At 41.0% G+C, this 17,515-nt stretch overlaps 1 protein-coding gene across 1 annotated transcript in view; it reads right to left on the bottom strand.

Annotated features, from left to right (window-relative positions):
• Nucleotides 1-17,261, bottom strand: part of WARS2 (tryptophanyl tRNA synthetase 2, mitochondrial) — a gene marked incomplete at its 3' end in the record, with an annotated part of 44,346 nt that extends 27,085 nt beyond the window's left edge. Inside the window, exon 1 of the mRNA XM_082498757.1 lies at nt 17,199-17,261. Coding sequence (XP_082354883.1) covers nt 17,199-17,252 — 54 coding nt within the window. The 5' untranslated portion in view covers nt 17,253-17,261. The remainder of the gene's footprint in view (nt 1-17,198) is intronic.
• Nucleotides 17,262-17,515: the final 254 nt, after the last annotated feature.

Below are 17,515 nucleotides of genomic sequence, written 5' to 3'. Positions count from 1 at the left end.
TGTTCACCTCAGAAAGCAGACACAGGACTCTCTTGTCAAAGAGCACACAGAGAAGATTCCAAGCTCTTCTGCAGCCCAGCAGCACTAAACCCTAAAAGCAGCTACGCAGCTCTTTGGATGCTGGTAGCTGTACATATTGCATTTCCAATTGTGTTTAAAAGCTTTTTTGCAACCTCCAGAGCAGGATGCCATATGCTCATTAAACCATCTGCAGCTGTAGAAAAAGTTTCTCAATAAAGTTTCTCTGTTTCATTCCATGACTTTCAGCTGACTCAAATATACTTTGTTAATAACCTCTAATTTAGACATCTGTACAATTTGAGTACATATTACTCTGATATCTAAACAACACAACAGCTACAAGACATCTTAAAAAAAGCTAAGGATCTATGCAGGCAAAACATTTACATGCTTAAGAACTGAAATAAAAATACTAATAGTTACTTTAGAAAAATCTGTGAAAACACGTCTGTCTGAAAAATTAAACATCAGAGAGTCTGGAAAGTAAGAGTTCAAGATTCCTTTAAAAACAAGCATGGAAGTGTACAGTTAAGCACAACCTAGAATTGGTTTTCCAAAGTAAAAATGAAGTGGAAAGCAAAAGACAACCCCATTGCTGAAAGCATTTCATTGTGTCACTGACCATAAAGTTACAGGTCTCCTTCCACGAGCTCAGCACATCAGCAACATTTAAAATGATAAGTTTCCCTTTGTTTATTAGTGTAAGATGCCACCTCTACACCCTTTAAAAATATAGGAAGTTACCCTTTTAAATTTTATTTTCTTAAGGATTTTTAAGACTTCACCATGAAGATTTTTTTTGTTGTTGTTTTTAAATTGATCAGGATAAGCGCCAGGGAAACGCAGGCATGAAACTCTCTTCATACTGAAACACAAACCATGGATATAAAATACAGCTATTTGGAGAGGTAACCAGTGATTTGGGAAGCCTCAAATTGCATTCATTCAAAAGAAGAAACCAATTCAGGTCTCTGAAAGTCCTGAGAATCCACACTGAAAAGATCCATGCGGATCAAAACATCCCATGTCACTAGCCAATTCTTAGTATCCTGACTATACCTTTCATGTTTAGCTTTATGAATTCTGTGATGGCTGAATACAAGTATTTACCTGATTTGCCTGGCATGGTCAACAGAAAACTGCTTCTCAAATATGTAGTAAAATCAGCCATAATGCAGTTCCTCCACTTCACAAAAGAGTCACACAAATAAAATCAAGTGAAACCATTCACAAGACTTAAGTTTTCAAAGCCTCTCTTCTTTATAACACCACATAAATATTGCCATCATACACTTGAAATGACTGCAGACAAGCTACAATTATAAGGAAACCTTATGCTTCATAAACACTTTCATCTCTTCGTGGGTTTTAAAAACAGAAAAAGCTAGCATCCAGTCAAGGAGGTAGGATAAAGCTGCCGTTAGACAGGCAGTTCTCAGGACTGAGTAGGAAAGGATTTATACAATTACATAAAAGTTGGACTGGTTAGAGTCTGTGTTAAAGAATAAGTCTAAAACTACAGACCACAAGATGATGACTTTAATCCCGCCCTAGAAGTAGAGAGGCAGAACATCTCAGCTTCTCAACCTACCCAGTGACGGGGGAGACACTTACATTTTCAAGACCCTCACTACCCAGGTATAGAGGTACAAAAATCAACTCCTAAAGAGCCTTTTTCTAATTGTATTTTTTGCATAACTGAAGGCAAGGACAAGGCTTCAGACTAATTAATTTGTTTAGACTTTGTTCATAAAGCTATCTAAGCAAGCTAACTGATGGGAGATAGGCTTATCACGGAATCACGGAATTTTCAGAGTTGGAAGGGACCTCTAGAGATCATCTAGTCCAACTCCCCTGCTAAAGCAGGATTGCCTAGAGCACATTACTCAGGACTGCATCCAGGCGTGTCTTGAAAATCTCCAGAGAAGGGGACTCCACAACCTCCCTGGGCAGCCTGTGCCAGTGCTCTGTCACCCTCACCGTAAAGAAGTGTTTCCGTGTATTTGAACGGAACTTCCTGTGTTCTAACTTGTGCCCATTGCCCCTCGTCCTGTCACTGGGAACCACTGAAAAGAACCTGGCTCCATCCTCCTTCAACCCACCCTTTAGATACTTGTATGCCATAATAAGGTCTCCCCTCAGCCTTCTCTTCTCCAGGCTAAAGACTCCCAGCTCTCTCAGCCTTTCCTCATAAGGGAGATGCTCCAATCCCTTAATCATCTTAGTTGCCCTTCGCTGGACTCGCTCCAGCAGTTCCCTGTCCCTCTTGAACTGGGGAGCCCAAAACTGGACACAGTATTCCAGTTGTGGCCTCACCAGTGCCGAGTAGAGGGGGAGAATGACCTCCCTCGACCTACTGGCCACACTCTTCCCTATGCCTCTATCTATTATGTATCTAATAAATATTTTCATCTTTACATTAAATAAAGACTTGCTCAAAAGCTCACCTTTGGACTGAAACATAAGCAAGAGATTTCAGACCTAAAAAAACCACCGTTACAGAAAATTATGATGCTGTTACAATAGGAGCAGCACAATAGCAGCTGCAACAGAAATCACCCCACAACCCACAGTGGTGGTTACCATTCACATGCTATAGCATTTAACTGCTCTGTTTTATTTTAAGAGCTATTTAGTCAGGGCAGAACAGGTGAAGAGCCAAGTGAGATCTGCAGCATCAGAGCTAATTCTAAACACAGGTGGTGGGCACGACGGAGAGAGCAGGAAGTCGATGGGAGAATCACTGCTGACATCTACGACAGGAAAGATTGATGGCTTCCCTCTCTAGTTTTCCCCACTGTGTAGGCACGCAGGGGGTGGGGGAAAGGGACGGAGAAGCTGCTGTGCTGGCGACATAACACACCACACAGCCTCCACAGCATCAGCGCTGATTAATGAGACTGGAACGACTCAGGAAACAGCAAAGGATCATTCACAGACTTTGCTCTTCTTGTTATAATTTTATCCGTGGTGGTTTATTTAGCCCTAGTTGTCCCAAACTGAAGCAAGTTCAAATTTGCCAGAGAAAAGAAAATGTGAAAGTCAAAGAGAAGAAAGAGACACATTAACCAAACACAGACATGAGTAAAACACACAAATTGGAAAATTTGAAATTTCAAACGTGAGAATCGTCCCAACACAGATCAAAAAGGGAGGAATAAAACCCCCCAAACCAAAAACTTGCCTCAACCTCTGAGACAAAAGAAATTCTTTGGCTGACAAAAGTCCCCAACTACTGCATCTTTTGCATCTATTATTTTTTTATTTCCCTCATTAATACTTCGCAACTTCAAAGCTCTCATTGCTAAAATGATATGTTCGTCTGTTAATCTTGGCTTAGCAAAACCTGTGTTCAGACAGCTATTAAGCAGCAAAATGAAGGGAAACCAGACGAGTCAGATTTTACTAGCTAAAGCATAAATTTTAAAGCCTAATTGGGACAACTTAAGTGTTAATGTTATTACAGATAGAAAAAAAAATTGAAGGAAAAGGGAAATTTAGAAGCAGTCTATGTACTATAGACTATGCTTCATTTATTGCTTTTTAAGCAATTACTTCTCCACAAACTTGCTGTAGAAATTTTTAAAACATGTTTATCTTGAACTGGTAATTCAATACATCAAATTCATCTGGTACAAATGCTATTTTATCATGCTTAATTCTTAAAATTAGGTATTAAAGAGCTAACACTAAATTAGAAAGAAACATATTTAGACCAGAGCAAGTTTTCAGCTACATAGCTTCTGAGAAAGGATTAACTTATTGCTCAGAAACTGAACTAAATTAAGATTTAAACAGCACTGCCTGGTATCCCTTTCTTGAATGTCAAATGCATTTATATTTAAACTTAAGTAAGATTTTAATATTTATATTTAAAATGAGAAACACATTTAAAGGAGGAACATTTATAGCACATACTAACCCCACCCTATAAATTTAACTCTGCCCTCTAGGGCTAGCAAAAGAATACAGCGTAACTGCGTCTGGGTTAGGCTGCCCTCTCATGCTGCCTTGTTAAAGATAACTAAGCAAATGGATCCTTTAATGTTGTATGCTGCGTCCCACAAAAGTATTCTCCCATTTGCCTTTATGAGATCCACGTGCCACTCAATGTGCTAGTGACAGCTGTACTGACAGACACAAGGATTATCTACAGCACATTCCCGCAGTTCACACCGCCACACAACAGAAGGTACCTCTGGACCCAAGGCAGCCACGGACCCTTCCCTCCCCGCCCAGTGGAACAGGTTATCCAAACTCTGGCTAAGGCACTTTTAAGCAGTCTACAAAACACAAGAGCTGGCTCAAGTACTCTGCAGAGGTCCTAGGACAAGAAGTGCTGATAACATTTGACAGAGTGGGAAGGGTTTGTGCACAGTTGGTGAAGGAACCAAGCACTTGGTCTGCATTTGGTCTGCATCCTGGTTTTCAAAGACATACACAGAACTGCAGTTATTGGTTTCAAATGGTCCAAGACAGGCAGCAGCCTACCAGCCTTAAGCCTGCACTAACTAGTCTCAAACTATTTACTTCCCTATTTTTAAGCTAAGGCACAAAGCTTCTTCAGTCAAATGACTTAACCCCAGACATTAACTGCAGGCCTTATCAGGCCATCTCACCCAGACTCAGTGAAAGGGTAAAGGACTTAACAACACTATGTTCTTACAACTACCACATAAGTAATGTGCTAAGAGAGAAACCAAATTAGTGCCTCACTGACAGGAGGCTGCAGCAGGAGCTGAGCATACTGAACCATCAGCAGGTACATTCTTGCCAGACAGGCAAGGCACGAAGGTCAGGCCAGTTCAGTACACGCTGCTTCCAAATCCACTAGATGACGCACACAATGCTCAAAGCTGAAAATTTGATAGTTACAGTACTGTAGGCATTGCCTGGAGAAGGTGGCACAAGGGAAAAGGACAAGGAGCAGAGACACTTATTACACTGTGGAGAACACCCCTAAGACACATATCCATGGAAAAACTAGTTTACTGTTCATTGAACAATGTGGCTGAACCAGCAGCAACCAAACAATTAAAATTTGAGGGCACAGATGCCTTCTGGACACAGTTCTTTGAAGCACCCACAAGGTCTGCCTTCCTCCTGATCCAGCTGCAGCCCCGTGGGCTGGCAAAGCACACTGGGACAGCAGCAGCGGGACAGGGAGCGAGTAGAGAACCCGATGCTCTGCTCTGGGACCTCACCTAAGTGGAGTTACTCTGTATCAGTCAGCTTAACTTCAGTTCTTGGAAAAATACAGGAACAAATAAAGAACTTTGAAGAAATTACAGCTATAAGTAGCAGACAGCAGTATTTCTCAAGTATTAGTGATGTCAGGTCACTCGAAGAACCTTCTATAGCACAAGAGATGCTGGAATGGAGAAGCACTAAAAGTTATATGTTGATGTTCATTAAGTTCTGATATTACCTCAGTTTCCCACAAGGTAACGAAACAGCACCTAGAACATGTGGTGTGGTGGGTAGAACTGGACAGAAAAAAACCCCAAACCGGCGCTTACTGATGGCTTACAGTGATTGTGGAAAGATATACCACCAAATACAGTTTTACAGGGTTTTCTCTTGCGTCCCATATTATTTAATATTTTAATATCTTTATTCGTACTCTGGATGATGACATAAAGAGTATTCATTAAATCTGCAGATAACACAAAGGTGGAAGGATGATAAGCGTTCAAAATGATATTGACTAAGTGAAGAAACAGTCTGAAAAAACAGGATGCTATTTACCAGGCAAAAATACATGGATTTATGCAGACAGGACTACTCAACTGCACAAATACAGGAAAGAGAACAGCTGTCCAGGCAACAACGGCAGAACAGGGCCTGGGGTTTGTACCATTTTAGATGGTGAGTATGATTCAATATCATGCTGCTGCAAAACCACCACTTTTATAAAATACAGCAAAAGTTGCACAGGAATATATGAATAGGATTAAAATCCAGAAGTTGTTTTAAAACAATTAAAACAATTTACTTATCCTACTCAGGATGAGAATGACCTCAATCTGGAGCCCAGGGGCGTGTTTTAGGTCCTTTGTTTCAAAACAGTGGTAGAAAGAGGCCATAGAAGTACAATCAAGTCCAATGAGAGACCTCAGAAATAAGAGTATGGAGAACTGAGAGTATGAGTGTGAGCCTGAAAGAACTGAGGTTTAGTCCAGTGGAAGGAAGACTGTGGAGGGACAAGGTCTTAAACATCCCTTAAGTATGTGGTCTTCAACATACGACTTTTGGGACCTTGGTTAATGGGGTAGGAAACAATGAGCTTAAGTTGCAGTAAGAAAGATTCAGACCAGATGTAAAGAAAACTTTCCAACAGTAAGAAAAAGAAAACATTACAGAAGAGTGCTTAGAGAGGTTCTTTACAAAAAAAATATACGAGATGTGCTGATAAAGATGTAGGGGCTGCTAATTTTTACTTCGGGCCAGAGGAATCACCAGATCACCTCTACATTGGGTCTCTTCTGGTCCTCTGAGCCTACGATCTTATATAGACATGATTAAGGTCAAAGGGCGATGACCAAACAGGATGGAAGAAAAATTAGAGTTCTACTTAGATAGGCTAGATCTCATGGCATTTCAAGATTCAACTTTCTCCCTGAATTTAACAAAATTTAAGAATTGAGGCCTTTTCATAGGTAGCAGCTGAACACTGATATGCTTTGAAAAAACATTCCATGTTGAGAGACAGAAATACAGAGAGAGATTCAAAATACAGGTTGACATTGAATACTTGTAAACTGGTATATACCTACATTCAGAAATGTACACTGCTTCAACAGAATAAAACTGATAGCAACAAGTGAAGAATTACCATTCATATTACCACATGATACAGGCGTTACTGTCAAAATGTGTAGAAAAGTATATAATATTTCTAAATTATAAATACTGGTTATTTGATATATGAAATGTTGATCTGCTTTTAAGCTAACAGATGAAATAATTTTAAGTACCAAAAACATCACAATCTTAAAGCAAAACAAATCAAAAAGCTAAAGAATGCCCCCATAACTAAATACTTCCCTCCCAGAGAAATTAAAGAAGTTTTATGTTTTTGATCACAGTAGTATCCAAATCTCTTAAAAACATCTGATCACTCTTACTCCTTCTCTGCCTCTAGCTGAAAGAGAGTTTATTACAGTTTTTATATATTTTGTTCAAGTGAGGAATCTGCTTGCTACCAAGATTACCCTATGGGATATAAACAAAGACTATCGACTTACATCTAGAGGGGTGTTTTTTAAAAAATATTTTTTGTTTGGAATTACTATGTTTCTTCAGAATATTGTCCTAGAAACTCAAAGAGTAGTTAATTTCCTCTCCGTTATTTTATTTGGCAATTTCCTGCAGCAAGGAAAAGCTGGCTTCATTTCACATGGGGCCAAAATTAACACAGCTGTTCAAAAATGTTCACCTTGTGGTCACTGCCTGAAATTCATCTCAGGTGAAAAGGAAAGTTTTAAAACCACCTGATGGCTGTTGAGAGGCCTTAGAACATTGAGGTCTCAGTAAATTCCCCAATAGTGTACACATGCATGAAGAAAATACTACAGCTGGTCCTCCTTGTCAATGCTGAAGAGAATTCTATCAATTTAAATACTTTAAACTTAATAATCATACTTGTATCAGGGACTTCTACAGAATTTTAAAACCTTTTTCTGAAGACAGACAATGCTCATAGACTACATTTAAACTGTTTTTATCAATGCAGGTTGGTCCTAAAATCATCAGACTGGGCTGTTCTACAGAAATGACAAACAATGGACAAGGAATGGATGAAAGGGATAAAGACAGAGAGGTTCATTTATGCTCAGGTCTTGCCCTCCAAGAGGATGTAGCCAAGACATGTTCCTATGTCCAGGAGCACAGGAGCTCATCTGGATGCCCTAGTTTAGATACAAGCACTGACCCCCAAAAGTAAATGGTCAATAAAAGCTATATTCTCTTCCTAAGGAATTTAATCCAAGGTTGAGCTGAAGATCGGACAACTGTAGTGTCTGTATTTCCATTGAATAAGCAGACTGAATTTACAACTGATGAAGTTTTCTGTATATAGAGCAAATTCTTTGCTTGGATGAGATGAAGTTCTTTTAGGACTGATATCTAATGTGCACCAGCATCTTCAGTCACTAGCACAATAAAACAAACACTGCTTAAAAAAGTCTGCCCCTTGGTCACTAACATCTAAGGAATGTAAACCCAAAAGCAATACAGTCAAGGATTTATAGCAGTACAATTAAGGGTTATCAATTTTGAGACCTTAAGCACATAGAAGTTTATAGAACATTACCTGCAAGAATAGAACAGCCACAGCACACGCTACCCACGTCACTGCAAACTGTAGTCACAGTCCTGCTTATTACACACCTTGAGCCCAGAAACATCAAATGAAAAGTTCCCTAGTTTGTGTGTGACACTCACTGCTTTGTTTTAAAGATGGGCTCTCCCTTGCTAACTTACGTGTGTTATTCAAACTGACCCACAGGAAACCAGGCAAATTACCAACTCTCAATTTGGATGTACCTTTTGGAGTACATCAGTGTAAAAGAAGCTGACTGTACTGCAGGTATCCTGGAGATGTGTAATACTCCATTTTTCTTTGAGAACTTCTACTAGAGACTTACAATCAATGTTGCATGGCCAACTGTAAAAATGCCCCTCGTAAGGAAGTGACAGCACCTTTGGCTGTTCCGACCTGGGTTAAGGCTTGATGAACACGCAAGGTGCTGACATTGCTTTAACTCTACGAAGATCTCAAACGTGGATATCTTCCAGAAAAAAAAAAAAAAAAAAAAACCACCACAAAACAATGGAAGCATATGAAGAGCAGAATGTGTGGTGGCAGCAATTACATGGGCTAATTTGTTGCCAGCAGAGATGCAAAATGAGATTCGGTCAGGAATTCAGAGGGCTGGACCTCTGATTCCCTGTACATAAGCAACAAAGAGGCTTTGAAATGTTTGAAACTGTTTTGTTCTTCCATGCAAACAGAAAGCACCCTATGGATGCCTATTAAGTAAAGTCTTTCCACATTTTGGCAAGTATGTGATTTCAAGAAAAATATTTGCCAATGGATAACCCAATTCAAGTAGAAGGCAAAGACCACCTTTGAAAGAAACTTCGACGTGGCTATAAAAAGATTATACTTAGGAAAGACAGCATAATGTGGTTCTGTTATCAAAAGTCTGTTCCTCCCCATATTTCTTTGCTGTTGATAATGTAAAAGCCAATGCTGGTAAGCAGAAAAGTGAATGCCCATGAGACCTAGGATTAAGGCAGAATCCCTGAAAAGAACTGTTCCTGCTGTTGGATAAGCCCAAAACAGGCCATTTAGAAATCTCGCTGCCAAAAGACAGGGATATTAGTGTATTTACAAGTGTGAAAGCAAATGATAGAAATAGTTGCTATATGAATCTTTGGTGAGATCATCAGGAAGCCTGGAGGTTTTTTTAATTAACGTGGAAATGTTGCTATATCTTTTCCAAGGTACAGCTAACATGGCAGATTCCAAAGTCAGAACTATGCACCTGGCAAAAGCAAAAAAGATGATGGTGAGCCTAGGAAGTTGTAAAGATGCTAGCAATTCAGCTCCTGTGAACGCAGGCCAACAACCTTCCAAATGAGGTTAATAGTTCAGCATCCAGATTGTGAGGAGAACACTATGAAGACCAAGGTATAATATTTGATTGTCACTGACTGTATGTGACCAGAAATGACAGTGAGAAGATTGCACTGATGGGATTCAAAACCACAGATACTCCATCTGTCAGAGTGGGAGTATGTATACAATTTCATACTTGAGCTACTGAATACTTCTGAGAATTAGAACAGTTATACGGGAGCTCTGAGCCTCAAAAATGGAAACTTACGACTACATGACCCTATAATCTTTCTGCACAGGAACTTAAATATTGCCACCTACCAAGGTGGGTGAACTAGATGGGCTTACACCGCTTTGAAAGATCAGTAAGAACCACTTAATTCACCACCTAATGTGTACTGCAAGGCTCCAAAACCCTCATCTATAAACAAAGTAATCCAAACAAAAAGAAGTTCCTACTCTGCACAGTTATGAAAGTGCCTTCTAAATACAGATGAAGCATAGCAGAGTTTTATCTGCCTGGTTATGTAGATAACAACAGCATTGTGGTAGTAGTTGATAACATGACCTATGTGCAACACCATGAAAACTGAAGAAACCCCTACTAGTGCTCCCTCCGCACAACACTAATTGTTCATTTAGACATCGTGCAGACATCACTGAAGCAATTGGGTAAACTTCACCTTTCCTTTACTTCTGTCAGCTCCAAGAAGTGGAAGCAAGCCCTAGCATAATTAAAAGAACTCAAAAGTAAAAGCTGAAATTTCATTTCTGGTAGCAATCATCACATTTCAGCACAAGAATGAGGGAAATTAAAAAGTAAGTATACTTCATTGTGTGTTTGTGTGTGTGTGTGTATGTGTATATATAAAAATATATGTTTATTTCCTTTCCCTCACAGTGAGAACTTCAGTGTACTCTTAAGGTGGACATCTCTGAGGGCAAAAATGTATTTAATCCTGTCCAGCAAATACACAGATTTGCCTGATACAACAGAAAATTATAAAATCTGCTACATGATTTCTCTGAGTTAGGGACTCCAAGAATGGTATTGTTACAGTTACTAACAGTCAAGGGCTCAAATAACCAAAAGGAAAACAACTTAAATTCACTACTTACGAACTCAGCAGAGCTCAGAAAATATATGATCTAAGGTGACTTAACTGACTTAATGTTTAGGGGTTTTCTTCACTTCAACTTCTGATCCTACTGTAACTTGAGTCAACTCCACAAAATGTTTGTTCATCTAACCCTAGAGTCCCAGCATAAACCACAACTTGTGTCATGGAAAAAGTAATTGTTGAATGTCTAGAATAGCACTTGCTGTATTAGTAAATGGAAATTCTATCTGCCAATGAAACAGCGTTAAAACAAGACCCCTAGTCTGCAGTCTAGAGACAGAGGTGATCCACTACAGACTGTACAATTCACAATATGTTTGTCCAACATATGCACCAGAGAAATTTACACAAAACCTCCCCATCCAGGACTGCCAGAGTAGCATCTTTCATTAAACTCACTGTACAAAAACAAGTTAACAAAAACAGAAGTCTCTCAAGAGAAAAAACAGGCTCAGCCAAGAGACTGAAAGCAAGGGCCAGAGGGAAGAAAGAATGGTGGGACTCTACCCAAGCCCTGCCAAGATGCCAGAATAAAGGGCTGTTTCCTGCTAAAACAACCTACTTTTGCCAGACTTTATTGTTAGAACTCCATTATGGAAATGAATAGGACCCATTCACGCCTCAAAGATCCTTCATTTCTATCTACAATGGGGGCTGTCTCCTGTGCAGCTACAGCAGTGGCCAAAATCCACTAGAGACATGGCATTAAACAAGGCAGACTAGAAGTCTCTCTACAACTAGAAAGTCTAATAACTTTGTGTGGAAATCGGAGTTCTCCCAAACCCAATGAAGACCCAAGAAATGTATATTCTCACGGCATACTAACTTCCCTTCAGCTCTGAAAATGATATACAAGTTAATGGTTTCATTCTGGCTTAGAGAACACCTCCAACGCTTTATCTGAAAGATAAGCCAGTTTCCCTAGAGGATTACACATAAGTTATTTAGTGATTAAAACAAAACCAAATGACTGATTAAGAAAGAATTCCATTCCAACCTGGATAGGAGATTTAACCCAAAGGCTGGAACATGTTGCTAAATCCAGCTGACTTCAGGAGGAGCTGGGTAACTAAATAACTTTTAGTACCTGTGCCCAACAACAATAGTAAAAAAAAAAGTTAAAATTCAGGAAAATAGGAAAACAGGAAATAAAAAAAAACCACAAGGGTACCGATTTTCTACACATGAATCCATATAGAGGCTACTCATATTTGGAAAGCATTTCTCAAGCCACCTAGATCTTTCCTAAAGGTCATGCAGATCACAACACACCGAACAACCCCATACTGGACACTAGGAAACAGCATGGGTCTTTGCTGTCAAACAGGTACTTGCATTTCCAGCTTTTTCCTCAGTCAACAGCACTTTGCTACCTCCAACCTCCATGCTCTCTAGGAGAAAGAGATGCTACACTGGGGACTGTCACAATCATAAATCCAAGGCAAGTACTTAAACTGTCTGCTCATCCATCAATCTCAGTACATGACTGCCTGGACGGCTGTTCTGAAGTTGACCTGCTGCAGTAACCTGTGTATGTGTGCAGCTTGTTACATGCATCTGGGGACTCTTTTCATTAATGGTTAACAAAGTGGCCCCTATGTGACAGAAACAAATTCAAGATGGGAACATGGATGCTTTACAATTGTTTGCATTTCATTCACAACATATCTGAATGATACTAAAAATTGAGCTCTCTCTCCCACTATAGTTTTAACTACAATTTTTTAAATCCTTAAGTATTAGGGCCTGGTATTTTCAGTTACTTCCGTTCTCTGGAACCCATATGGTAACTATAGCCAAAAATTTTCAAGGCAAAATTTGCAATCTGGGAGAAAGCATTTTAATGGTCTCCTCCAAAACCACCCTTCAATATTTATCTAACTGCCTTTTCCACAGCCATCTTCATAAAAAAAATATGAAACATGACCAGTCATTAACATGACTAGCACAGTAACAATGGAGTGATCAGGTGGCTTGAATACAGAAAGAACAATACTTCATCAAAAAATGAATCAAATTTCATCAGAGCCAACCAGTCTGAAGAACTCTTCTTAAAATACTCAGAATACTGGCCAGAATCACTGAGGTTCACAGAGGCCTACCAAAGTGTCAGAAGACCAAAAAAGGACAAATGTTATTCCCGTCTTCAAAAATACAGGAAAACAGGAGCAGAGTGGGAGGCAGTCTGCTTAGCATCAATTCTCAGTGAACAAAAAACATCTTTTGCAATTCCCTAGAAGATAACTAGAGGAAAACAACAGCAAACGTGACTTTGTTAAGAGCAAAGTATGCCAGATTAGTCTAACTTTGGCCTTGAGACCTATTAGGCTATCACAGCAGAGGAAGATGCAGTAAATGTGTCTTGATTTTAGCACCACCTTTGGTCACAAAGTGTAAAGCAAGCTAGAGAAACTACCTACAGGGATCTATCCTGTGGCATTTTTTCAGATATTAACTCAGGTAAAGAAACAAGAACATTCCTAAATGAGTTGCTAAGATTCCCAACATGTTGGCTAAGATTCCTTGGATTTGAAGGTCTTGTACTTGCAATGGTGCACTTACCAAGAGGTAGAAGAAGCATCCCTGGGACTGTGGCACTCAAACCAGTCTTCTCTTTGTATGGCCCAATCAGTGCCTGCTAGAGTCACTGTCCTGAGTTTCATTACAGCAAATCCAACTTTTGAGTGCCAGAAAAAAAATGACCAAATTATAACACCAAAGAGGAAAGGAAAGTATTTTATGTTAAAAAATACCAAGCCTTGTGGCTGGAAGATGCAGTTCTGTATCACACAAAGCTAGAAGAGAACCCACTTCCCAGTGCACCAGACTCTTGTGAAAGTTGACAAGAGATGAAGGTTGTAGGGTGTCAAAATGTACAGCTTAGCAACAACACCACAGCCGTTGTAATAAACCATGTGTGAAGGGCAGGGAAGGCTTACTTATCAAAGAGGGAACACCAGGGTAGGAGAAAAGGCAGCAAAATGAGAGGTTCATGTTTTTCTTAAAAGATGCTCTCAGGAAGAAAAGCAATATAGGTATTACAGTATTCTTTCTATAGCTGTAATAGTGATAACTACTTTGCTACTAGAAAAGAAAAATGGTGCCAAAGACTCCTGACTTCTTCAGGAAGGCAAATAACATCTAAAAGAAGGCATCCAGGCTGGGAGTCTAAAAAAGCCATCTAGTGACACATGAGACTATAATCAAAAGCAAGACCTTGTAATTCTTCTACTTCACTGGGGTAACAGTGAAGGTAGTAAACTACATTCTGGTATGCCTCAAACATACTATGTTCAGGAGCTATGTACATCAGATAGTCTGAGGGAGTATGTGCAAGGGTGACTAGGCTTCTCTCTGAACAAATCAGAAGTCCATTATGGGGTATAGAGGAGATAAAGAGATACCTTGTCCAAGAGCTTGAGCTGACACCAGTACAGAAATGCTCTGCAGTTAGTCACTGGCGTTGGTCGTACTGCTGATAAGTAAGATTTTCTTGCCTAATCACCTAAGCACAAGAAGTCCCTGTCTTCATTCACTTAGATTTTTTTCATCAGCAGTTGTTATGGGTAGGAATGCTGGTCTGAACTGGAGAAAAGAAAGTCTGCACAGGCTGGAATTCAACCACTGGCCAATTCTGATCTTAAATGACTTGGCTTTGCAACAGTGAGACTACAGAGATATTATCAGTTGAAGATACTGATGTAACAACTACCCACAAAATTCACTGGTTGATACAATGTGAAGCCTGATTTAGTAAGATTTAAGATAGAACTGAACACTTACATTGACAGCAACAACTTCTAGAGCTTTGCTGACAGGACTAAACCTAATTCGTATTTTATCCGGTCATACACCAACAGCTGACTGACTCACCTTAGATTAAATTTTCCTCCTGACGAGTTATGCCATAGTTGGATTTCTCAGAATTTTATCAGTAATTCCCTGGAGTACCTGTTAGTTGCCATTTTTAAGAGTGTCTTATCAAAGAAACAGACTTGATGAAATGATTTTCTATAACCCTGGCTTAGAGACCACTGAAGAACAGTAAATCAAGGAATTTGAAAATAAGCTCTTAAAAGCCAAGATATCAAAAATATAATTAATCTCTCCAATAAAACGTTACTTTCTTCTTAACCACATCTACTATGCCTACATATTCTAGCTGCATACTAGAAATATGTATAACAAAAAGTATAAAGGAACTTTTCCACAGCATGATAAATTGAGCACAATGATAAACTGCACTACAGTGAAACAAAGCTGAAACCACAGAAATTACATCTTCTAATAACTATGGCTCCATTATCAGGGAGACCTTATAGCAGTCTTTCAGTACTTAAAGGAGGCCTACAAGAAAGCTGGAGAGGGACTTGTTACAAGGGCATGTAGTGATAGGACTAGGGGTAATGGCTTCAAACTGGAAGAGGGTAGATTTAGATTAGATATTAGGAAGAAATTTTTCACTCTGAGGGTGGTGAGGCACTGGAACAGTTTGGCCAGGGAAGCTGTGGATGCCCCATCCCTGGAAGTGTTCAAGGCCAGGTTGGATGGGGCTTTGAGCAACCTGGTCTAGTTGAAGATGTCCCTGCTCATTGCCGGGGGGGTTGAACTAGATGATCTTTAGATCCCTTCCAACTCTAACCGTTCTATGATCCTATGTTTCTATTACAGGGACAGTACAACTGTACAAATTTTAAGTGTTAAAAACCTAGGAAGATTGAAGTACACATAAATGAAATTAAATCAAAGTACCTAAATGAATGGAAACATCCAACAAGTTTACTGAGTGTGCCGCGTTGAGACTCTTCAGGTCTTCTATACGGTTAAAATTCAGAGTAGTCTTATACACAAACGAAGCATGAAAACCTTACCTCCGCCCCATAGTAACACCCAGTAAGAAGCATACAGTTACCAAGAAAAATATCGGTTATGAAAGTTTCATAGAGGTTCTCCCTCTTTCCCTCCCACTCTATCTCAGTAGAAAGGGCTGAATCAAGGTCATTTGCATGCTATTAGCTGTCTTGATAAGTAACTGAAATATGACTTAATTTCTTAAGTTTAACCTTAAAAATCTTAGTTCTGAAATAAGTCAAGCACTCCTGCAACTTGTAGTTTACCCAGACTCACTATTATATACAGCAACTTTTTGTGTATTAGTGTATGTATTAGCTTGAAATTCTTGGAATAGTAACTCCATGGTTGAGGGCAACAGATAAAATTAAGTTGCTGCAAGGTCACAGATAGCATGGATAACACTGAGAAATTGAAAGTCATCTTTGACCTTTTACTTATCCTATTTCTCCTCACAAGCAACATGAAACAAATCTACCCTGAAACCCATTCTGTACAAAGTGTTCCACTGCAGAAACACTGCATACCATTCAGGATTTGGATGATATATGAATGTGAGCATGACTTTCACGAAAAAGCCAATTGTTCAGCTAAGGCAAACAAACATTCACTAAAATAATGCAACATTAGTATTATTGTCATCAGACTGTTTTAATAATTCTTCCACACATTTTAAAAACAAGACTACAAGCTACATAAAAATTTAGATTGGTAAGGCAAAACATTTCTAGACAAAAAACTTTATGAAGGCGGTTGCCTACAAACACATGCTCGCTGAATGTATTCCTGAACTCTCTGACTGCTTGGGGTATCTTTCCAAACACAATCAATGCCATCAATTGCTCCTCTATTTCAATTTTTTAACAGAATCGGGGGGGGGGGGGGGGGGGGGAAAGCAAGTTCCTGTTCCTCATGGTTACAATGAGAATCCCAAATGCATTAATTTAACAACCCCACCGAAGCTGTGTATGTACCAAGGCGGACGGTTGACATGCATCCTCTAACTAATGTTCAGACACCTCTGTGTGGTTTTTTTTTCCTGCTGGAGAAGAGAGGAGTTTGTAGCCTGGAAGTCCAGTTAAAATGGGTAGATAACGCTCTCAGGAAAAAGTAAAGACCAACGCTGAATAACGTCCAGTGATACCTCGGCGCTTGAACCACCACCAGGACACGACCAGCCGCGGCGAGAACAGCCGCTGCGCCCCCGCCCCTCACTCGCCGACGTAGGCCTCCCGCTCGCCCCCGCCCCTCAACCCCGCGTGCCCGGCGGAGTAGAAGCCCCTACGGCTGAGAGGCGCCAGAGACAACCAGGTGGAAAGCGGGAGGGACGAAGCCGAGAGAACGGAGGCGCGAGCGAGAGCTCACGGCCCCCTGCTCGGCTCGGCTCGGCTCGGCTCGGCTCAGCCCGGCCCCGCGGCCGCCGCTGCCCCCGCCGCCCCGACCGACCCACCGCGCATGCGCGGAGCCGGCCACTGTACCGGGGGTGGGAGGCGGGTTGACGGTTGGGCCGGCCCAAGCGGAGAGACCGGGAGGGGACCCCGCGTCCCCACGGGACGGGGGATGTGTCCCAGGCCGGTTACCTGGCCGAGGGTCCCGCGGTGCAGGGCCCGGATCAGGCCACTCGGTGTCGCCATGGCAAAGGCGGGAAGGGGTGAGGGGGGTAGGGGGGAAGGGAAAGAGGGCAGAAGCCCGGAAGAATCAGCGCATGCGCCCGGCAGCGGGTTGCCCGCCGTCCCCAGTGCGCATGCGCACGCCCGCGGGCGCCGCTCGAGGGCGCGGCCTGCGGGAGAGGAGCGATCACGGGGCAGCCGGGGGGGTGCAGGGTGCAGTTGCGGCGCGCGGGTGTGGCGGCCGCAGGGCCGTCACTGGCGCAGCCAAGGTCGGGGCTTGTCAGCTG

The sequence above is a fragment of the Vanellus vanellus genome (genome assembly GCF_965231255.1).
Source record: "Vanellus vanellus genome assembly, chromosome: 1".
NCBI classification, from domain to species: Eukaryota; Metazoa; Chordata; class Aves; order Charadriiformes; family Charadriidae; genus Vanellus; species Vanellus vanellus.
This window is presented reverse-complemented; position numbering and strand designations above follow the sequence as displayed.